The sequence below is a fragment of the Mya arenaria genome, chromosome 11 (assembly GCF_026914265.1).
Source record: "Mya arenaria isolate MELC-2E11 chromosome 11, ASM2691426v1".
Classification (NCBI taxonomy): domain Eukaryota; kingdom Metazoa; phylum Mollusca; class Bivalvia; order Myida; family Myidae; genus Mya; species Mya arenaria.
This window is the reverse complement of record NC_069132.1, coordinates 30,362,016-30,387,444: the sequence shown is the minus strand read 5'-3', so window position 1 is coordinate 30,387,444 and position 25,429 is coordinate 30,362,016. Positions and strand designations below refer to the sequence as shown.

The 25,429-nt window shown below is 32.9% G+C and overlaps 2 protein-coding genes across 8 annotated transcripts in view; one reads left to right on the top strand and one right to left on the bottom strand.

The window, feature by feature from the left end:
• Positions 1-125: 125 nt before the first annotated feature.
• LOC128209396 (nucleolar and spindle-associated protein 1-like) lies at positions 126-10,671 on the bottom strand. Its single transcript, XM_052913417.1, has 10 exons — positions 10,533-10,671; positions 8,969-9,022; positions 8,161-8,610; positions 7,888-7,959; positions 7,397-7,559; positions 6,752-6,835; positions 5,008-5,204; positions 4,351-4,570; positions 3,410-3,608; positions 126-3,025 (listed from the first exon to the last, which is right to left on the bottom strand). Exons 1-10 carry the CDS (start codon positions 10,608-10,610, stop codon positions 2,941-2,943), a joined length of 1,602 nt encoding a protein of 533 aa, XP_052769377.1. The 5' UTR covers positions 10,611-10,671; the 3' UTR covers positions 126-2,940.
• A 101-nt stretch (positions 10,672-10,772) lies between these two features.
• Positions 10,773-25,429, top strand: part of LOC128208010 (uncharacterized) — a 65,844-nt gene continuing 51,187 nt past the window's right edge. For all 7 annotated transcript variants that reach the window (XM_052911284.1, XM_052911281.1, XM_052911279.1 and 4 more), the window contains exons 1-4: positions 10,773-11,428; positions 20,124-20,209; positions 20,750-20,987; positions 21,408-21,536. In XM_052911284.1, the coding sequence (XP_052767244.1) occupies positions 11,139-11,428; positions 20,124-20,209; positions 20,750-20,987; positions 21,408-21,536 (743 nt within the window). In that variant the 5' untranslated portion in view covers positions 10,773-11,138. The remainder of the gene's footprint in view (positions 11,429-20,123; positions 20,210-20,749; positions 20,988-21,407; positions 21,537-25,429) is intronic.

Genomic DNA, 25,429 nt, shown 5'->3' with positions numbered 1-25,429 from the left:
TAGAAGAATATTGTGTTTTATGTCAATCATTACATAAAGAAGTTTGTTTGGCCTTCAAATATTGCAAAATGGGTCATTTAACATCTGATTTCAATTTAAATACAGAGCAAAAAACAAACCATTAATGTACTTTTAGTCATTTATTTTAAATAACAGGTTCAAAACATACCAAGCTTACATAGGGTCATCAGGCATCAAACTTTCACATTTGTGTGTGGGATTTTTGAAGAATGATCCCTTCTTCATGTTCAGTGAAAAACAACTCTTTACAAGTCATATGATATTGTTAGGAGTAGTAAATGCAGTTACTGACAGCACATATTACACCTGAAATAAAATCAGGCTTAATTCATACAGAGGAGAATGAAGCCAATATGGACTCAGTTGTATTAACTGCAACAAAGGGTCATTTACATTACTAAAGCTATTTCCCCTACAGACGAGATGATCCAGTATTATTATGTAAAACAATATATTTCACACAAAAACAACTCACAAATTATGATGTTCATATTTCAATTTACATAAGGGCCACTACATATCAATCAATCAAAAAGAAAACTTGAAATATCTGTATTCATATTCGATGAAATTATTTTTTATTTCTTTTCTGTAATAAAAATGGATGATAAATAGTATTATGTTACTTAAACAATAAATTATGATGCAACTCTGGACGCAACTTAAATAACACTGGATGATCATCATCAATATTTCATTGTCCAATAAAAATGTGTTTAAAAGAAATGTATGACAAAATAAAACAAAACACTTTCAATACAAATTGCACAATATTTCTTACATATACCGGTATATTTACAAACACCCTAACATAAAGGGGAATTTCCAAGTGCACCAAAGTACTTTTAATGTTTTTATGTATACATAGTAGATGATCTTGGTTATGGTAACACTCATGCCATCTTTCAGTAGCAATTTTACAATGGAATGAACATTTGTAGTTTTAAGGTTAAAGTCAAAGTGCTTATGGGCCCAAAAGTTTTAGGTGACTCTGAGACAAATACATGAACATTGCATACAGCTAGTGACTACAGTCTACAGAAAGTGGGGAAGTTCAAATTCAATAAAAATCATGCAAAAATAAATGATGTAACAACATACTGGTTAAGAGCTATTTAAATTATTTACATGTATTTACAATGAATATGATAAAGAAGAAACTATAGAAAGAAAACAGTCATACACATGGAGAAAAGAAAAAGGCTGAAATGATAAATATCAAATTTGACAATTTCCATATAGTCTGTACATGTGATTATACATGAATGTGCCAGTTAGGTAGACTTATGTTCTTCCAGGAGAAAAAACTCATCTGTGCATCAGAAGACAATTGCCTCAAAAAGTAACTGCGCAAGACAAGACATGCATGACACTTGCTGATAACATTGAGGATAATTGTATTTCACTGTAAGACCATAGGATATTTCACCGAGTGAGCACCAAAATTTATATTTCACGATTAGCATAACCACAAGTGAAACATTCACTCTGGTGTTCACAGGGTGAATATATGTTGCTATTTTACACTGAAACATTTTTTTTATTAAATGCCTTAAATAGGAATCAAAAATTTAAAAAAACGCGTAAATTTGTATGTGCTTGCAACGTCATTTTGGGAATAACGTCATTGAAATAGTGCACAAGCCCTGTGGGCACTGATGTTTGATTTGGAACCGAGTGGGCTCAAATTTCAAAGCAGTGAAAAATATCAATGTTATATTTTCACTGTTTGAAACAGTGAAATATAAATTTTATTTCACTGATACTTTCTATAAACCACCTTTCCGGTAAAAATCCAATAAACATTGTTCACTTCCATTAATCAGTATATCAATGTTACTCTGATGCAAAGTAATACTACTTTGTAACATGAGACAATTAAAAAAAAATAATATCGTCTATAAAAGTTGCCATTTTGCAGTTGTTCTAGATAATGATTGTTTTTTAATGAAGTTTCTTATTATTGAACTTGGTTTCACCCCTCGATTGTAATCATAAGGATACTATATGAATAAACATGAACTTTTCTGTGAACCTTAGGATGACTGTGCAACTGTTTGATACCCTAAATGCAGATATCTAATGAGACTTTTTACTTGTCAGATTACAGTTAATTCCTTCAAAGCAAAGTACAAGCAAACGGACTATTCATTCAGTCATTGTGCCAACCATCTTGCAGTGAATTGACACTTGGCAGTAAAACAATAAAAAGAAAAAACCTCACATCCTCAATCAGCATGGTCATTGGTAACTAACTACTTGTAGTGGTTACAACTCTTACACTACTGTTGATAATAAGAAGGCTTCAAGCATAAATAATTGTGTACAATAATGTCTGTTATTGATGTACAGGTATTACAAAATGGATGAATATAGTGTCTATCTACTAAGTTTGTTACTTATTTTCATTCATAAGAAGTTCGTAAGTCCTAGGACCAAAACTGTGGTCCTCTACAGCCAACTGTATAAAACTGAATGATTTATCCACAGGTTATCTTTTGGCTAGTTTGCACATAAAGCAATTTGATTGGCCAATACTCAACAGTAATTATTGGATAAATATTGACCAATCAATAAATATTTTTGCCAAATTATACCAAACACTTCACCAGTTTTAACTTTTATACATGGCTGCTGGACAATTAGATAGAGTTTGGCAAGCAAAGTACAAATGTACACACTTATTTGATATCCATTCACTACTTAGTCCGTTCAAAACAAGGAATTAAAACCAAAATTTTACACTAGAGAAGCAAAAAATATGGTAAAGCAGCAAAACTTGTTTCTATTCATTAGTTGGTGCAACAAGGTATCATCATATCAGTAGATGTTCACCACGTTTGGAAGTCAAATGCAAGACTCGTAGGCAAATGTTAAAGAGTTTAAACCACTAGGTGGTTAAAAAGTAAACCAGTCAATTCAAACGTTGATTCCACGGCGGGCCATCCGGGCTTTGTCTTTTTTGTCTGCTCTCCTTGTGGTCACAGCTTTACGAGCGTTTGCTCTGGAAAGGAGCAAACTTTGAGTAAATTTATTTTGTATTACAAAATAAAAACCTTGAAAGTGTGCTGATAAAGACAATAGGCACACCACAGCTTTTTAATAATCTAATTATTACTATTAATATTAAAAATTACGATTCTTTTCCTTAAACAATGAATATTACAAGAGCTATTACTCATGGACGATCCTACTTTTGAACAAGACTCATATGTTAATGTGGCCTTCTTTGTCAATTTAAATACCTTCATAAGCCCTATTCTAATAAAAAGCATGATAACAATATTTGATCAAAACAGATTTCTATCAGCTTTAATACATATACACCATGACATTTCATTACCGTTAAATTTACTTAGCATAAGTGAATGAAGTGTATTTGACGAACCTCTCTTTCTGCACTTTAACAGCAGTCCTGACGTAAACAGGGCTCTTGGTGACATCATCGAGGGGTTTCAGTACTCCTTTGTGGGTCTTCCATGTGACTGGTCGAGCAAGACTGGCTTTCAGGTCAAACGTGTTCTTCTTTGTTGAGGAGATGGTGGAATTCAAGGTGGTGTTGCCTGCTGTGAACTTGAATGGGGTTGCTGAAATAGGAAGGAGGTTTTTGTACATTGTATAAGTATATTAAATACACATAATATTTTATATAATAATAAACATTTTAAATCCAAACTGTCTTAAGAAGAACTTAAGATTATCTAATAATAAACATTTTAAATCCAAACTGTCTTAAGAAGAACTAAAGATTTGCAGAGAGGATGCTAAAGCTCGCATATTCCTTTTAGTTTTGAATGGCCCAGAATTAGGAGTTACAGTCTGCTACTCATGTGTCCATCATGAATCTAGACATGTGGACCAAGTTTCATGTCCTAAGGATTGAATGGGGTTCCGCAGAGTAGGAAAACATTTGGTCAGTGCACAGTTCGTGAAGTCAGAAGGACTTCTCGTTTATCTCTGTGCAGAACAAATGTTTTCATACCTAGTTTAAACACAGTTCTGTTCTAAATCTTAAATTTTTATAATTACACTTGCTTTTTGAAAAACTAATATGATATAATCCAATAAAAGGCTAAAATTAATGCTTTTAAACATCAAGTTGGATTGTGTTACATTAATTTTACCAAAATAAAACATTTGAACTATCACAAACATCGTATTTGAATTATTTTGAAGAATTGAAAGAATGGAGTTCGTGTAAGGAAGCTCAATAGGAGTGTAAACTTTAAGTCATGGCTAACTTTGAAGTCATTGCGTTACACCGATACAAAGGTTTTGACAATCCAAATTTACATATTTACTGCCATGAATGAATAATTGAAAACGTACCAGCTGATTTTCTAGGGGCAACTGAGCCAGTCGATTTCCTGACTGGAGCATTTATAACGACACTCTTCACTTTTGTGGAAATGACAGACTTTGGCGGTTGTCTTGGGAGTGTTTTTGGTGATTTTTTGGCCCCAAAGTTGAGGTTCATCTGTGAAGTGTTGATCACTGTTGGCTTAAATGGTGTCGTCTTGTTTGGATTGGACTTTCTTGATTTGGAAAACTGGAAAATAAAAATATTTAGGAAACACATCGAAACGACTTGCTATTTAGAAAACACATTGAAACGACTTGCTATTTAGAAAACACATTGAAACAACTTGCTATTTAGAAAACACATCGAAACAACTTGCTATTTAGAAAACACATTGAAACAACTTGCTATTTAGAAAACACATTGAAACAACTTGCTATATTGAATAACATATGAAATAAATCAAGGGAGATATATTTAGAATTTATTTGCTAATTAATAATGATTTTATAACATTGTCAATAGCTTAATGTTATCAAGAACATTCCTGAAATTCCCAAAATATAAATTAAACTCGATCAAGACAACCTGATCTCTCAGAACTTTTTGGACCATAGTTAAAACTCTGTTAGTCCTTATTAATCTTAATCTCATTGCAACTACATAAAAATAAAGAGCAGTTATACCTTATTTTCTTGGCTCAGAGGTGTTTTATGAGCCTTCAGCCTGTTGACCACAGAATGGACCTCCGTCAGTAAGGTCTTGGCTTTTTTCACAGATGCTGAGAGTTCTTCTGCTCGTTTCCTCTTTTTGTTCAGGTACACATCTATCGAATCAAACTTGGCAAAGCTTTTCTTGTGTATTTTCTGCCAGTCTTTGTTTCCTGTCCAAGGAAAAAAGCACAATTTTTAAGGTTCAAATGCTTATGTTTTTATCAAATTACTTCATTTGTGCATGATTAATCAATAAGTTATATCCAACTAAATATACTGATGTACTATCACTGAGACTCAGAGTGATAAGGTTTACAACCTTGGAGAAATGCCGTACATGCGAGTGCAAAATATATCTATAGCAACACAAGCAGAGGCAAAGCTTGTCCATTTTTCACAGTTGGTCTACTAGGTATAACTCACCAATTATCAAAGCCCCAGTTATGGGACTTGTAACAAAATTACGAATATGTATATTTTGTAAATTAATAGCTGCATTCTAAATGAGGTATCCATTTAACCAGAATATCTGAAACCTTTTGATTAAAGCCAAACATAAGTTTATTTGCATGACTCTGCAGCTGATGACACCAATAAACTATGACAATATATGCCTGAAATGGACTTGTGAAAAACAAATAAAATCCTAATAGCATAGAAAGGACGCAGGCAATTTTTAGACGATAATCTGGGGTAAAAAAGTGTGTCCTATGCATAATATAATACGGTAGATGATTTTTTTTCAGTTCAAACAAGACAATATAAACATGAGATGTCACAGAGACAGCGTTATTTCACCGCTTTTAATTTTAAGGATTGCAAAGTTTTGGTAAAACATGAATGGATCACTGTAAAATTAGCTTACATGCAAAACATTAAGCAGAATTTCTAAGACAAATAATGAAGGGGCAGAATTTGCATTATACACAAAATAGTGTTATCATACTTCATTGTATAAAGTCTCAATGAAGAACATGATGTATTAACAGTATTTGCTGAGTTATTGACTTAAATGTGATAACATGCAAAACCTTAGTTGAATAACAAAGGCCAATTACTTGCATTATATGCAAAATAAAGTTATCTAACTTGATTGCTCAAACAGGTTGGATGGTAGAGGACTGTTTGTATAGTGATTAGTCTCAATGCATTTAATCACGTAGTTGCTGAGATATAAGCCTATTGGTACGTCTGCTTACATTCAAAACCTGAACTTGAATTTAAGTTGAATAATTAACGGCCTTAATTTGCATTTTATGCAAATTAGAGTTTATCTTACTTAGTTATACGGTAGTTTGGATGGTTGAGTACCATTGTATTAAGTCTCAATGCAATGCATTAAGAAGTGGTTGAGATATTGTGCTTTCATGCAAAACATCAACCAAGGTGTTACGCAGAGGCTACTAGGGTAAGTAGTATAGCTCTCCTTATTCTTCGAAAAGTTGAGCTAAAGAGTCTGGCCAAAATATATTTTACAAATTTAGAGGGTTTTTTTTCCTAACATGCAGCATTACTAGTGATTGATCACTTTATTCCTTACCAGTACTTATATAACTGAAGTTTGCTTTATGACTTCCATTCCCAAGTCTAAATGCTTTAACTTTCCAATTAGACGGGTACTATTCATCTCACAAAAATAGCTGACAATATCATATATTTAGAATGACACTAATTCTGCTTTGTTTTGCTTTAAACATAAAAGCTCAAACTCTGATACCTGGAGTGATTGGCCTGTTCTCTTTCTTCTTCATGGCAAAGGCAGCAAACCTGGGGATGCTGGTTCCATCTGGGGCGGCTTTCACTGGAAGGAAGGAGAGGGGTTTGAATGGAGGAGGGAAAACACAGAGGTTTTAAGTGAAATCAAATTTATAAAGAAGCACTTACAGTTAGAACTGAATCTCTTTCACTCTTTCGAATGATCACAACATTTGATGTGTAAAGTAAGTTAATAACATGGAAACTCATTCGAGATACTCACATTAAAATATACAATTTATATGCTTCTACTTTTATATTTTTATCAAATAATGCTGTTCAATGTTCATTTTACCTGCCCTATAATTTGCTAAAACGACTATCTTGCATGTTTATTTTGACTTCAAATTACATGTCCATGAAAGACACAATGGTCCACATTGATTTGGATTGATAAATGCACTAAAAAACAATGGTACCACAAGCAAATTTCTTTGCTGTGCATATCATAACCGTCTGCCAAGTTAAAAGTTTTTGCCCACTGTCAATTCAATTGAAACCAAGGTTATCACAATACCTTAACTTTTTCTTTGAAAAACAGAGATTTATATGCAAATCTTGGCAGATCATAACATGACATGACATCAGAAGTTCACATAAAACTCACCCTTATCATGAACCTTCTTATCAATGGCTGACATGAGGGAGTCCTTCATCTCCTGGTCAGTCATGTCCCCTTTCATGACCCCTACTATGTCCTTCACCCCTGGGCTGTTTCCAGAACTGGAACCTCGAGATTGACGTGACTTCGGGCTATTTATATCTGGGGTCTGATAATAAACATTTGAAAGTGTATAGTGTTTATGTATATAAATTAATGAACATTATTTAAACTTAATACAGTATTTTACTATAGTCATGCACCAAAAAAAGAAACGTGATCTTACTACTCATTCAACTTGATTCAGCATCAAACCTGAGAAAGTATGAATCAAACCTTGAGTACATGAGCATGATCCATTGTAGTGAAGTGATGAAGTGGAATGTGAACAATGACATCTTAATTGACTGCTTCTTGAATGAAAAAGGATTATTCCCTCTTACAAAATAAGTTGTATAACATGACTGAGTTTCGTCAATTTTGCCATGTACACAAACCTTAACTCCTGGTGTCGGGGCTTTCTCAAAGGTGCTTCTCCTCTTTTTTGTGGCAGGCTGGGATTCAGATGGCTGAAATGGGAAGGTACATGATATATTATTTTAAACTAAAGTATTCCTCACTTGCCAAATTGGATAAATCATGTGATACTTTTCAAAAATAGTAAGGTTATATAAATGGTTTTCGCTCAGTAAAGTTAATTTCATAATTAAAGCATTGTATCACTATTTTACATCTGTTCAGCTTATATAGATCCAACAAAATAAACATACTGTGTCTGACTTCTTCCTTTTCCCTAATGCAGCCTTTGCAGTAGGTGTGGCAGACTTGTTTGTTGGTGTTGCAGTGCCAGAAGATGGCGTAAACACTTTCTTCTCCCACCGAGATGCATTCCTTGACCCAGATGCTGGAGTTGATGGTTTGACAACTGCAGGTGCTGCTTTTGCAGGCTTAACCAATAGTGTGTTTGGTTTTGATGCATCTTTCTTTGCTATGGCTGAAGTTGGGGTTGAAAGCTTTGCTATTGTTGCCTTGGCAGTCACTGTAGCCTGTGGTTTTGGAGTCAGAGGTTTGGATGCTGGAGTGACAGGTTTGCTCAGTTTGCTTGAAGGTGTTGAATTTTTGCTGCTAGCTGTGCTAGGTTTAGATCTGGCAGCAGCTGGTGATTTTGGTTTTGCTGGTGCATTCGTTACTGGAGTCCTTTTGGGATCAGATGTTTTCTCCTTCAAAAACATATTTAAAAGGTATCATGGATTGTTAAAGATCTGTTGGTCCTGTCTCTATAGCAAAAGGGATAAAGGGGTTTCTTTTTAATAAGCAATATCATATGGGATTTATCAGTATGAATTTATAACATAAAAACAATGCTGGTTATTTCGGCAAGAATGTTGATTATCAAAGATATAAGGGGAATAGCTCAATGCTTCTTTTTTCTTAAATATTTATTGAAATTGCAACCTTTATCAAAACAAACTACCAATTAGTTAAAAAGTCAAAACTGACTCAGTTTCCCCAAACTTCATGTAGTTCTGTAAAAGTCACATGACCTATGATTTGATTTGAATTTGTTAAAATAAATACCTTTTTCTCTTTCTCTTTGTAATATTTGTTTAATTCTGCCACCAGTTTATCTTGCTGAAAATAGAACCATCGTTAAATGGAAGAATGTGTGTATCTTAAATTAGAGTTTCTTCGCAAAATCCCAGTAACTGTTTAAAATTTGTCAAGTGTTAATAAAATGCTCCAAATATCATAATATGACTGCATTAAGAAGAAGATTGTCGCCTATAAAAAAAGTATGCTGAAAGGTGGTTATTTATGTTTTTATATATATTATTCTGGTCAGTCTTTCAAAGTACAAACAAAATTAATTTTAACAATGTTAGGTCTCTTGTTCCTCAGATGTGTAAAGGGTATGTCAATACATTAAGGCTAAGACATAAAGCCTTAATGTCTTGACATACCCTTTAAACATCTGAGGAACAAGAGACCTAACATTGTTAAAATAATTAATAAGGGATAATCTTTTATTTTAGACTATTGGAATTATGATAAGTTGTTGTATATTGACCTATGACGAGATAAACAGCTAAAAAATGAGGCCTTTAATCTTACAATCAGTAGTGTGTAAGGCTAGTCTAAAATAATAGAAGTGTTATACAGGATTCTTCCAATCCCTAACGTCTAAATGTTTTTTTTTCAGGGATGTTTTGAAATAAATTGAAATTGTATTTTGAGATGTATTTTATGTTTGAAATAGATAATAAAGGTTAATATTCATATATTACCGTGTAAGTGCAAAGATGTTTTGCACAAAACAACCATTAAAACACAGGATTTGCCTTTCCAATAAAACAAAACTTGACTGACACAGACAACAATTATACCAAGCGTAAAAATTTGACCATCTTCGGCAAGCTTCGAGAAATACCTCGTAAATACAATCTTAACAACTTGGCTCTGGCCGAAGTGTTCTGATCGTTGTTAAACTGTGAACCGCCGCCTTGCAAGTTCCCATCAAGTATATCATATATATTGTTCTGACAGTATGAAATGAATAAAAACTCATCATACTAATAATTAATTGTTGGATATTTATTTTTGTGTACAGAACTAATATATAAAATAACATTATCTGGTAATATTTCTTTTTTTTATTATATTTTATAGATGCAATATTCTGGAAACCCGATCAGAACAAGTCCCCACTCTTGGTACAAAACAATTTGTACATGAAGGATTTGCCTTACCAAAAATTGTCAACATACAATTATTTGGACTATGCGTAAGGCTAGCATTTACAAAACGCTAGCGAACAGTTTGTATCCCTGTGGCAACGCAGTGCATACTCTACAAGTGAGACAAACAGCAAACGTTCACCGCAAACATGCTTACTAAACCCATGGCTGTTGTCTGTGATTCAGACTATGTCACAAAACTGCTTCAGACTATTTCTTAGACAGATTGATCAAAAACAAAACAATGTTTTTTCCTTGCGAGAAAATATATAATATTTAATTTACTTTAATGTTCATCATATACATTGTCACTTATTCTGTTAGTATTTAAAATTGATGAAGTATCACGAAAATACGTTACATTTGCAACGAATTTAATTTCTAACGGTAAAGATAACGAATGTTACCTTCATGTTGGCCTTAATGCCTGCAGCTTTTGCCAGCTTTCTAAGATCTGCATATTTCATTGATGCAAAGTCTTGCATTTTGACAATTTAATTTAATTTGTTTCTAAAATTTACTACTTTCCTTTGCGCGATATGTAAACTTCCGGATGACGTTTAAATTTCGTGTAAACGATTTTGATTGGTCTACAAAACTTTTGTAGAGTAGCCTCCCTTCAACTGCGTGAAACTGTCAACAAACAACTGTCAGACTCAGAGGAAACGTTGGAAGAAAACAAGTTTCGATACCAAACGCAACAATAACATGTGTGTGTGAGAATAATGTGTGAACAAAAACAATTTTAACTTTGGTTTAATTAATGCAGTGTTTGCAAGTGGCATTCAGTCAGAATAAACGACACAAATATTCTTGCACAAAGTGACTTTGCCGCTTGGACCTGGTTGATATGGGGTTAACGAGAGAAAGTAAATTGACACTAGATATCAGTGAATAGAGAGACTCAGCTGAATGGCTGTATTTCACTAAGGCCTTATGTTTAAAATGGATATTTTGTGTATTTAAATTTGAAACATTTGATATGGGCCGTACATAGGACAAATACTGTCAAAATGGACCCAAATAAAAATGAAACTGTTAATCCAAGATCAGCTGTCAACCAAGTTATGGGACTTTACATAATAGTTGCATTTACAATAGCCTCATCATGGTTATTGGGAGCATTTAATTTTTCATTCTTATGGGTATTTGGATTAATATTTGCCTTATTTATTGTTTGGAAATCCCGTTTACGAAACACCGTGGAAAGAAATCTGGCCTGGCACAAGGAGCAGTTCCACAGAAAACGAGCTTTACGTCAGGAAGAGACAGCAGAATGGCTCAACTTCATTGTAAATAGATGGTGGGTATAAATGCATGGTTATGAGCTCCTGGAAAATATTTCTTGACAAATAATTGTTGAAAAAATAATTAAATAAATGCTAACCTTTTTAATATTTATTTTTGCATTTTGCCATTTTTAATTTTACCAATTTATACACACCTTTTTGTGAATGAGGTGAGGGAGGCTGGACCCTGAACATTTTGAAAAAAGCAACAAATTACCTTAAATTGAAAATTACCAAAATATGCCTTGAAAATTCTGGATTTAAAGATTTTTTAAGATAAAAAACCCAATTTAAACTTTTCATTTCTAGTTGTCTATCTGTATTAACCAGATTTGATTTTTTTTTATTTAGGATAATGTGAATTATGGCTGCAATAATTTGTGAAAAATATATCTTTTATTGGATTGTGAATGGGGTTATAATTTTTTTGGCCTCATTTTCAGTGGAAAGGTTTATACATGATGTTTTGACAATAGCTGGTTAAATTAATATCAGTATTGTATATTTGTAAATTTAGGTTAAATCTGTGTTCTACATGAAAAGAAGGTCATTTTTTATAAAGTGGGTCATAAATGTTTTGATTTGATATGCTTGCTGTGCTAATCAAATCATACATAATGAGAATTTTACATGATTTTTTTATTAATAATTGAATATTGATTTTATTATACATTAATTTTCTGAAGTTAAGAAAAAATGAGCCTTGGAGAAAAGGGACAGGGTGTTAAGGGTAAAGAGGGCACATTGAATCAGGTTACGAAGAACTTGAACATTATGAATTTGGCAGAAAATGTTAGAAATTGAGTTGAATTCAATACATAATATATTTCAACTGCAAGATATGTTAAGTGTGTAATTGTTGTTATGAGTTTTAAACAATACAAAAGTAATATTTGACAGTCTAGAAGTGTGCTACTAAAAAGAACAGGTTGCAGTACCCTTCCATAACCCATCTGCTCATGCATTCCCCAAAGGATTTGCAGCAGCAATTTCAACTGATTTCAATGAAATATTTGGTATTGAATGACCACAAAAAAATTAATGTTTGTATTCTATTAATTTATATTATAAAAACTAATTTAGACAATTAATTAAATGCATGAAATGTTGCTACACAGCATGTACATTTTCAGTGCGATTCATTTTTGAAATCACTGCTAACATCAAAAGTTATTACACATGTAATGTATCAAAAATATATTTTATTGATTAAAATAAATACAATACACCAAGCAGAATACATGTACACACAATATGCAGAATGAAATACAAATTTCCAATACATTTGATAAATTGTCATTCAGTTTTATTGTTAATATTGATTGGCATGCTTAATAAATATTTCCAGTGTTATTTTAGCAATATTTCTGAACGTAATGCAGATAGACATAATTATGAAATGGCCAGTCATTGTAGCCTTTATTCAGTTTAGACATTTTAAACCAGATTGTTATTAAATAGTATATTCATTTTCTCATTATCATATGCATTTTTAACTACAACATGTATGATAATTATAAACAAAATTATCAGCACTTGAGATGGAAGTTAATGTAAAGACTTATAGTTTGAATACATGTTTGTGTTAATGTACATAATTAACACACTTATGAGGCTGAATCATTGCATTGGTTAGATTGGACAATGCAATTGTTTTCCAGAGACAAAGTCCAGGAACTGTTTTATCATGAACCCTTTGTAGTAGTGATCTTATACCTACATGTAGATTTCGCCTATCATTCTTATTGAAATAACCCCCTGATTTGGGTCTCCTTAATTTTTATGTTAGGGCATTTTTATAAAACGCTTCATTTAATACTAAGGTTTCAATTTTGCTTATATTGAAATACCATTCTATTACATAGAACATTTTAATGATTCTTGTAACTGAATTATTTATTTATTTGTTAGTAGTATCAATGTGGCATTTAGAAACAGCTGAGCTATAGAATTCCCTGTTATATTCTTACAAATTCTTACAAAACTTAGTGAAAGTATTTTTTTTTTAAATTTAAAAGCATTTTCGAAGAAGTGTGTATCTTTCTAACACAACTACTGATTGATTGAATGAGTATAAAAATCTAATATCAACATTTATTTTAATGTTTATTTATTTGAATTCTGGTATTGTCAAATAGTTGATCTGTTTGTTAATATACCGGTCGGTGAAATGTTTCATAAATTCAATTCTTTTCCCTCACCGACAAACTAACAAACAAGAATGTTGCATACTTCAGGTAACTCAACCATATGAAGATGTATGGAGGAATGTTTATACTCTAATAATCCCACTTTATATGCAAAATGTCATGAAACCAACCCTGTTTACAGTCATCTTAATCAATCTGCTTCCTACACACACTTGGAGTTACAGTATAATCATTCTTATCTATAAAGATGTACTGGTAGTTTTATTGCCCTCAAATTAAATATCATGGTTGTTTTAAGAATTACATCCTGGAAAGTATGATTGTGTATCATGATAGAGACAATCATTAACCATGCAGATATTTCATATCATATCGATACCGGTACATTTAAAAATAGCATTCTTAAAGCTGCACTCTCACAGATTGAACATTTTGACAACTTTTTCATTTTTTGTCTTGGAACTAGCCAATTTTTGCGAAAATCCATGGGAACCAGTAATAAAAGACTGCTGACAAAAAATCAGATCGCAGATTTTTATTTTCAAGTTCAAAAATTGATGTTTTATGCATTTTTCTTAAACTGTTAGTAACGGTTTAAGCCATGAAACATTAATTTTTGAACGGAAATATGTTAATCTGTGATCTGATCTTTTGTCAGAATTCTTAAATCATTGGTTTGCACATATTTAGGCAAAAATTTTCTCTTTCCAAGACAAAAAATAAAAAAGTTGTAAAAATGGTAAATCTGTGAGAGTGCAGCTTTAAGTATGTGATATTTTTGATTTTCAAACTTTTTTCAATTCTTATTTCTGGATTTTTCTGGATTTTTCTGATATTGAATGCATTGTCACTACCAATGTAGAGTGAAATAATGAAACAAAACATTTTAAAATGTGTTTAATAATGATTTAAAATATGTGTTTGAACCTTTACCATATGAGTTTGTCTCTGAAAATATGTGTATAAATCTGCAATATATGAGTTTGTCTATTGAAAACATACATGTGTATAAATCTGCAATATATGAGTTTGTCTTTGAAAGCATGTGTATAAATCTGCAATATATGAGTTTGTCTCTGAAAATAAGTGTATAAATCTGCAATATATGAGTTTGTCTTTGAAAATATGAATCTGGATATAAAATACATAATTTATCTGATATGCAACATATAAGTTAGTATAATTATATGTTTTGAAAATATGTTTGTATGTGCACCATATGGGTTTGACAAAAGCAGAACTCTCTTGCCACCTAGATTTGTTCTTATTTCTTTTAAAAGTCTTCCTCGGCAACCTTGTCATAAATAACTGAATTGACCCAGTATACTACATGTAGTTCATCTAATAGGATGCGCATGTTATGTACACATGCTGTCAAGGAAAACACTTATAGAATGTTTTTTTTCATCTCAATGGGTCTTTGAAATGCTTATGAAACTAAACTGTAATATTTGCAACATGTGTAAGCGAAACATAAAAAATTGTTTGTTGGCATGTTATGTGCATTTTAAGTATTCTTGGCTCTGAAAAATGAATAACAAATCGGACAAAAGTCACAAAATCACATGGTTGGTGTTCTTGTTTTCTCCATAATATTAATGTTTCTTTCCTTCCAAGTAATAACTGGAGTATAAGTGATGACATTGTTTTTGTGAAGGTTTTTTTCATAGCTCAGTGTATGGAACAGGTTTTAACATTAGAAAATGTCTGCTGCTTAAAAAAGACTGAACGTTTCTTACAAATCAGCTAGTTTCATGAGACTCTCTTTGATTTTATGGAATGATACAACTGTTTTATGTTATGACAACTTATGCTGTTATTTCTAACTGACATGCGATTATTTCTTAATGACATGTTAAGATGTAACATGAATGTAAGACATAATGCAGTGTAGAATAAGATGTCACAACAAATTGCAGTTGTGGCATTCCATGCAATTGATTCATTTATGTTTATATATTTTCTTAAAGGGTCTAGACACCAGATTGTCCAAAAAATCGTCAAATACAGTATTTCTTCAAACAACCCTATATTAGTCAATGCGAGGTAATATGAGGCAGATAATACATCATTTTACTTGATACCGGGAAAAGGAATACTGTAAAGGCAACAATTATGTTGCTATCTCAGCTGAGTTTTTCCTGTTTAAAAACAGCACATATTCAGGTATCCCATTTTAAAAAAGCACGGAATGTTTTTTTGAACAAAAAGTTTCCAATGATCAATTTCATCACTGATGTTGATTTGTCAGGCTCTGTGTATATGTTGTTTTGCAGCAGTTTTAATTCCTCTTTCTTTCAATGTCCTTCCTTCTGGGAAGCCATGAAGTGTGAATAATTGGCATTTGAAAGTCATATGTGACGAGAATAGATATACTATCACTATTTTTAAAATTACTGGGATTTATGTGTAAGACAATCCAAGAAAATTTGTAATTGAAAAAATTGTAAAAACTAAATGAAAGATTAGTGTGTCGTAAGTGATATTTTATATCAGTAAGTGAGCTTCAATGGATTGTTCACAACAATATCAATTTCTTTTTTACATCATCTGGTGTGTAGTCCCTGGTACTGGTTCATGTTTTTTGTGAAATGCACTGTTTTGTGTGTCAAATCATTAGGAGTGTTAAATTAAAACTAAGATGCCAAAAGCTGGAACATTTCAGCAAATGTTGATGTTTGCTCAAATATTGTCTTTGAGGACCACAATTTTTATAAGAGTTAACAAAGCTTATAATCACAATTACTGTTTTGTTGTTGCGTTATTGGTTGATTGACATTATCCAGTGATGTTATCAATGTATTGTTAAGAGGTCAAGATATCTACATCTTTTGTAAAAGTCCTGGTGGCCAGTTGTTGTCTAGGCGTCGGTTTTCTATTTTTTCTTGACTAATAACACATGTTGGTTTGCACCCCACTTAAACCAAAGCACTTTTTGTACTAAAAAAAAATAATTCTGCAACTTCAATATCATAGAGTGAAATAATGATAGAAAAAGTGTTTTCAGATGATTTATTGGAAAACTAAGTTTTGATCCAAAAACATGAGAAAGTACCTTTAAAGTTGCTCATGATGTTTGCCACAATATCTGAAGAAGCTATAGTTCATTCATTACTAGCCTATATAAATGTATTTATTGGCTGAAAAAGCTACCTAATTGTTTTGGCAAATTGTTGCAGTTTTCCCCGATGATGGTTTATAGTCTTGTAATAATTCTGTAGTAAATAGCTTGGTTATATGTTTACAATTACAGTTACCTAGGATTATAGGGTTATAGAAAACTTCTGTGTTGGAATGAAACAGTTGATTATCAGATAAAATTAAGGGGGTTAAACATTTCAGTGCCTCTTCCACTTTTAAGGGAATGTAGCAAAAAACGGGAATAAAACTAACACAAGTCATATAATGTTCATCTTTAAACCTTTTATTCAACATACATAAGACTATATTGCTGCAATTGCTGAATATTCAGAGGTCAATGCTCCTAAAAAAAAAAGGGATTATTTTACCTGGTCAGGGGAAAATTTATACTTTTTCAGAAGGCAATGGTGCTGAAAAATACCACTGCATTTCTATTTTTCTGATTTAATGGCTTAAAGACACTGAAATACTTCCAAAGTAAATTTGTGTTCAGACTCAATTGAGACTCCACCGATGGGATCAATTATCAGATTTACATTTTATCTCGACTTTTCAAAGAATAAGGAGAGCTATACTACTCACCAAAGCGTCGGCATCTGTCGGCATCTGCGTTGGTGTCACCCCTTGGTTAAGGTTTTGCGTGCAATCACGCATAGGTTAATATCTCAACAACTACTTGAGGTATTGCATTGAGACTTTATACAATGGTACTCAACCATCCAACTTACTTAATTAACCAAGTTTGATAACTCTACTTTGCATTAAATGCCAATAATAGGCCTTTATTATTTGAATTAGAAATTTTGGTTAAGGTTTTGCGTGCAAGCACACACAAGTTAATATCTCAGCAACTACTTGAGGTATTGCATTGGGACTTGATACAATGGTACTCAACCATCCAACCTACTCAATTAACCAAGTTAGATAACTCTTGTTTGCATTTAATGCAAGTAATAGGCCTTTATTATTTGACTTAGAAATTCTGGTTAAGGTTTTGCGTGCAAGCACACATAGGTTAATATCTCAGCAACTGCTTGAGGTATTGCATTGAGACTTGATACAATGGTACTCAACCATCCAACCTACTTAATTAACCAAGTTAGATAACTCTAGTTTGCATTTAATGCAAATAATGGCCCTTTATTATTCGACTCAGAAATTCTGGATAAGGTTTTGCATGTAAGCACACATAGGTTAATATCTCAGCAACTACTGGATGAATTGCATTGAGACTTGATACAATGGTACTCAACCATCCAATCTACTTAAATAACCAAGTAAGATAACTCTAGTTTGCATTTAATGCAAATAATGGCCCCTTTTTTATTCAACAAAGAAATTCTGGATAAGGTTTTGCATGTAAACACTTTTAAGTCAATGCTTCAGCAAATACATCATGTATTGCATTGAAACTTTACACACAGGCTCCCAACCATTTTACCTTCTTATTTGATCAAGTAAGATAACTCTATCTTTCATATTATATAATTTTTGCCCCTTTATTAAGCTACTTAGAAATTCTGGTTAAGGTCTTGCATGTTAGGACACTTAGGATAATATCTCAGCAACTACTTGATGTATTGCATTGAGACTTTATACGATGGTATTCAACCACCCAACCTAATTGAATAATCAAGTAAGATAACTGAGTTGTTAAAATAATGGCCATTTATTATTACACTTAAAATTCTGGTTAAAATTTTGCATGTAACCACATTAACAGTGATCCATGCATGTTTCGCCAAAACTTTTCAATCCTTACACTAAAATGCGACGGAATAGTCGAGCGCGCTGTCTCTGTGACAGCTCTTGTTATCAATTAGAAGAGCTCTGACAACTAAAACTCCATTAGCTGATTACAACCACCTAATTTCCATTTAGTCATTTATTGGTTTTATAACTTTTACTAACTGAGTTATTTGGAAGCTTGTGGTTTGCCTTGCATGAAAGTTGCTAAGAAAGTTAGCATTTATTGTTAATCATTTTAACTATAAGTCAGCGCAAGGCTGCAACCTGCCTGCCAACTAAATTTTTTAGAAAACCAAATATAAACCTTAACTATTACATAGTTTGTAATGTATTGTAAGCATTTATTTAATATGCACTTTTTAGATTACAAGAGGACAGTAAGGAATGGTTGCAGCATATATGGAAAGTATATCATTAACAGTATTCCCCGATATGGTCAATGTCATGGTCAATGGTAGAGTGTCTCCTACTTGTGCCGGGGATCAGGGTCTAAACTCTAGCCATGCCATAGTCTCTCCAAAGTTGCTTAAACTGGTTCCCGTAGCTCCCTCGCCTGGCATCAATTTTTAAGGGTTGCACCTCAGTTCAGTTTATACCAAGTAACTTTTCTTATGTGTATCACTGCTTTACACTGGGCATGTTAAAGAACTGAGGGATCTAGTTAATTTAACCGCTTTAAAGGCTAATTTATATAGACCAGTCCTCCTTGTGTTCTGCCTTTTCAGCTCAGCAGCCACCACCAACTTTTGATTTCTTTTCATTTTTTTTAATTAACTATTGCAATGTTTATATTTTAATTCAAATCCAATGCATAAACTTTGAATCTTCATGACATTTCATGTTTGCCGTTCTATAAACGAAACTCCCTTAAGATCTAGTTTGATGTTTTCATTTCTGTCTAATAAATTGGCTGGTGACCTTTGTGGTCAATTTTGTGTTGGTTTAATGATAGAAGCTTGGCAGACTGTCCATTAAATTGAACTACTAACAAGGAACCCAGGAGAAATTCGCTGTAATGATATATTACTGTTGATTACTGTTGCCTGATGTGTAATTAGTTCTAATTAAATGTCAATTTGTTTTGACTGGTCAGTAGTTTATGATATGTATTTATACTAATAAGTGATTGATTAACTTAAGTTTGTACATTCTCTTCCAAGGCCATAGAAAACTTAGTTTTAGATTCTCGTCACCTGCTGCCCCTGTTCAAAACAATACATAGGAAACAGTGCCAAAATTTGATCATGCAACTCAATAATACATTTCCACACCCCTCCCCAAACAATGTGGATGAATGTTTAACACTTTTGTTCTCCCAGGCCTTACAATGAAAATACAGTCTCTCGAGTACATGATAATTTTGATGGATTGATGGGAAATATGACAAACATAATGTTGTAACCCTGTACTTAATATGTAACCTCACTGGACTTATGGCCAAAAAGTTCTTAGCCTTTTGTACACAGAGTAGGTTGAACCCAACATTTCCCAACAATGCAACGCTAAAAAAACAACTAAAAAAATATATAGCTTTTTATATTTTATCAACATTTTGATGGACAATTTTGGCTTTCACTGTCATTATTACGAAAAAACTATCATAGCAACAAATAGTAGATGTCACATCAAAAATGCTTTGATAATTCTTAGTCATTGTTTGTTTTTGCAGGTGGGTCTTCAGCTCTGTTAGTATAGAAGACCTTGTGAAACGGAGAATAAACGAGCGCTTAGTCACAGTCAAGCCATCTTTTATAGGTATAATATATATCTTAGTTTTGCATAGCTTTTTGGCAAAACCTAGTGAAAACCAGATTCAGTAAATCATTGTTTAATCTATATATGTGCTTAACCTGCATTGACATACCAACCATTTCTCAATGCGTTTTTTAAAGGTATCATATGATATTGTACCATGTTAAGAGTGTTTCGTTTGTTTTGGTTTATGCCTTAAGTACCATATCTGAACTGCAGGAAGTAGGCCGAGCTTAACCATTCAATAACTAATGTGTGATAAATTACAACACTGTTCAGTTATACTGCCTGCTAGTTAACGAGCTTAACTGTTCAATAACTAATGTGTGATAAATTACAACGCTGTTCACTTGTACTGCAAGGTAGTTAAAAATTGTTTTCCTTGACTACATGTCCATGGTACATGGTACAAAACATTTACATCGCCCACAACCTTTGTGATTGAAATTATACACTTGTGTTTTAGCTCTGGTGTATAATTTCATTGTGTAAGTGATGTATCTATTTCAAAGCCACTGATATTGACATCTTGTTTGTTAATAGGCCATTTGGAAGTGATAGGGTTTACATTCGGTGACATAACTCCCAGTTTCCGAAGCATCAAGGCGTTTGAGTGTTCAGATGGCGTACCGGGGTTTAAACCAGCGTGTTGGTCAAACATTGCCCAGCCACCAGCAGGGTTGCACAAGATGTCCACATTCCAGATTGTACTTGAGGCGGACATGTCATCCAGATGTGATGAGTTTCGAATGGTGTTTCGGGCCAGAGCAGGCGGTGAAAGGTAGGGGTTTGTCGTATAATGCTTCTGTTTTGCTGACTGAGTGAAGGTTATAGCTCAAATCCTCAAAACTTAGAGTCAAGTTAGCAAAAATGGACACTAATACAAATAAAGTAAATAGTTTGCAAATTATAGAAGAACAAAAACAGCGAGCTTATTCATGTTATAATAGACTTAAGTAGTTTGAGAAATCGGACCCAATTTCTCATCAAGTCAAAAAGTGTAAGCAAAAACATTAAACAGGCAGGCAGCTCTCATAAATAATGCAGTATTTCATCAAAGGTCTTTTCTAAAAAGTCAATTGTAAATAATTTACTGGTTTTAACTAAAAATAGTTCCTGCAAACTTATGTTATTATATGCAAACGTGTTTTTAAATAATCGTAAGGGGGAAAATGTAGTGACACACTGATATACATTCCAGGGTTGGACTTCATTTCGATGTGGCCGTGGAAGAGTTACAAGTCAAGGGCACCTTGCAGGCTGTCCTACATATGTCCATGGAAGTGCCATTCCCTCACATCACCAAAGCAACTATTTCTTTTAATGACACGTAAGTAGTTTTGATGCCGTATCATTATTGAAGAAGTACTTATTCTATAAGTATAAAAATTTATAGTTAAATTGTTACATATAAGATATATAAGGCCACAACAAACTGATCGTTTGTTCTACGGATTTTGCCCAAAAAAAGTAGGAGCGAGCGAGCGAAAAAAAAATTAAAATACTTTTTTTTAAATTTAAGGCAATTCAGAGGCGAGCGCAAGGCGAAAAATAAAATAAAAATCAAAAAGTTTATTTCTTACTAAATTTATCATGCAATATGTCAAGAAATGCTTTTTAATTGCAAACATAGGTTCTTAGTTTAAATATAAATGAAAAGGTTTTGATTGTATCACATGAAAATCTGTCACAATATATAACAAATGGCAATAAGATCCAGTGCTTTACTATTACTTAAGACACTGCCGATTAAATTGCGGGACAACACAATTGAAGCAGTATTAAACAAATCTGCAAATGTGGCACCGGTCATTATATTAGAGCAGGTGGTGGAATAAAGATGTTTCCCGTTCAAGACCTCGCCTTTACCACGAACCAATGGTTTATAGGTCCGTGCCTTGAAAAAAAAAATCATGACACCCTCCATAGCTTCAATGCCCGTAAGAAACAGGCCACTTTAATAACAGGCCACTTTACTACAAATCGATCAAAGAAAACAACTGGATAAGAACAAAGAATTGAGAAAATTAAAACAGTCATTTTACTTATAAAAGGTTTTATTTTCTGATTTTACTGATGTTATTTTTATACTGTACATGTATGTGTAATGCACTAGTCAATTGTAACCACGACCCCCAAGGTCCAGGGAATAGAGGGGACTTTGACTTTCGGTCCAGCCAACCCCGGGGGGGGGGCATGGTTACAATTGAATGTAGTCTAAAATAATAGACGTGTTATACGGGATTCTTCCAATCCCTAACGTCTAAACGGGAATGTGCAAAAAACGGGGGTGTTTTAAAAATATTGAAATTGTTTTAAGTGAAGTATTTTATGGTTGAAATTGATCATAAAGAGTTATTTTCATATTTTGCTATGTAAGTGAAATGTTATTTTGCACTAAACAAGCATTTAATGCATTAAAACAAGTTGTTTACCTTTCCAATAAAACGAAAGTTGACTGACACAGATAACAATTATGCGAAGGGGAACAACTCGATACAATCGTAATAACTCGGCCTCCTCCGACAAAGCTTCGAGATAGACCTCGTTATACAATCGTAACAACTCGGCCATGGCCGAAATGTTCCGAGCGATTTAAAACTGTGCCCTGAAGCCTTGCAGGTGCCCTTCATGTATATATCGTTATGTTTTGACAGAATGAAAAGAAGAAAAGCCGTCAAATTCATAATTATAAGTTGGATAAAAAAAAAATTGTGTACGGAACTAATATAAAATAACATTATCTGGTAATATTTCTTGTTTTTATGATATTTTATAGACGCTATATGCTTTAACCCGGAATCCTGATCGGAACAACTACCCACTTTTGATACTAAACAATTTGTACGTGAAGGATTTGCCATATCAAAAATCTATAAAAAATCCGTCAACGTACAATTATTTGGACTACAATTGAATGGTGCATAAATACAGACTGTTTCTGAAACATTTACAAGTCCTTCTATTTTTATCAATTACGAGTATTAAACTGAGAAATGCATTTTAGAATTTAAAAAATAACTCACGAAAACATGTTCATTTGTTTTAAGTCGAGTGTCCGTGTATTTTAATATAAATTTTGCACTCAAAATCTGATAAAGTTATTATTTAACACTAAATTTTGAGTACAAACAATGAATTACTTAAAACACACATAAATAATTATTGCCTTCGACGCTGTGAAACTGTTGTTGTTTACTGAAGACTATAATCCATTGACTGTGACACTGATTTTCAATTAAAAATGTGTATTTTTATATGTGTACGAAAACTGAAAGTATCCTGCAAATAAATACCGGAAATAGATAACAACGGTGCGTCCTGCAAAATATTCCCGACAAAAAAGACTGTCAACAAATATCGGCTGTTTTGCGGTTACCCGGACCTGATTTTGTCCTGACACGAGAAAAGTTTGCTCGCGGAGAATGTAAAGCATGGAAATACCTTCAAAAAAAGGCGAAGTCGACGTTGCAGGTTCAAATTTTAAGTAAAAAAACTTCAGAAAATAGAGGAAATTCAGAAGTAAAAAATAAAATAAATAATATGCGCGGCCAAGTAGTAAGTGCGGGCGCAAAAAAAAAGGTTTTTGTATTTTTTTTTCGTTTTTCGAATTTTAGGTGCGGCAAATCCGACGAACAAATGATCAATTTGTTGTGGCCTAAAGGGATAAGTTCAAAAAATATTATTATGCATGAAATGTCCTCAAGTTGTAACATTATGTTACTTATTCTTTGGTGCCTTATTGTATTTTACTCTCAGTGACTACAGTACATCAAGTGAAAGCTGTGACACTGTCATAGTTCATCACCAGATGCTGCTGTTTTCATGAACATGTAATGATTTTAACTGTATAGTTTTCTGTCTACCTTTAAGGGAATAGACACCAGATGATACAATTGCAAAAAAATAAATTAGATTTTCTTCTCTGTTAGTCCAAGTAAGTTTAAAAATGGTGATGGTATATTTATTGACACTCAGAACCTGACTTTCACATGCTAAATATACACACTTCATGGCTTCAAAAAATGACCGACGGTGCAACGAAGCAGAAACATCAGTGATAAAAATGATTGATAGAAACTTTTGAAGAAGATTTATACTGCTGAAAAACGACAAAGAGTTTGCTTAAACTGAATTATTGACAGGTTAAAGTGTTCAGTAAATCCCTTTCCACGCTATTTTTAAACAGGGAAATCATTCCACGCTTTTTTTAAACACGGAAATCATTCCACACTAATTTTGAAAAGGGGAAATTCAGCTGAGAGCATGTGTTGGGTGACATGATTTTTGCGTTTATTTTTTAAATCATGAAAATTAAGTATTTTCGGCCATTCAGTAGCTTGTATTGACAATCTGAGCTTGTTTTGAGGAAATACTGTATTTGCCGATTTTTGGACCATCTGGTCCCTTTAAAGATAGTAGCAACATATTTCATAGCATTGACAATGTTAATTCATAAATTTAGCTTGGAGATTGTAGAAAGAGTTTGCTATATGACTGTTTTTATCAGCAGTATTATATAAGCTGAGCACGATTTGCTGAAACTTTAGGGCAAAAGCTATTTCTGTCCTGACAATGATACACGTGTGATTTCATGACAATTAAATGAAGCCTTAAGATAAAAGTCAAGACTGTGCCATAATTTTGGGTAATCTAGTTATTTTGTTTATGGAGGAAAGCCTTAAGGCAAAGATAAGACAAATACAGAAAAGCTGCAATTTGATATTGGCTCAGCACTTCACTTATATAGCCTTTTTTGGCTCTTAAACTGCAGAACATTTTGGCATAATTCGAAATAATTCCAAGAAAAATACCAGTTTTGTTAATGAAAAATAGATGAGAATACTAGGAATCGAAGGAAAAATTGGGTTAACTTCAGTTAGGATGGTTTCATTTAATATAAATTTCTTTAGATTTAAATTTTTTTTTTTTACCTAATGTCCTATTAGACATACCAGCACGCTGTCTTTTGAGACCCTAGAGCTAAATTATAAAAATCATTTTTCCCCATGATGTAAACTTTAAAGCTGCACTCTCACAGATTTACCATTTTTACAACTTTTTTAGCTCCACTGGCCGAAGGCCATGGAGCTTATGTCGTCACAGATTGTCCGTCGTGAGTGCGTGCGTGCGTGCGTGCGTGCGTGCATAAACTTTTACTTTAAACGACATCTCCTCTGAAACTGATAAGCGGATTTTGACAAAACTTCACAGGAATGTTCC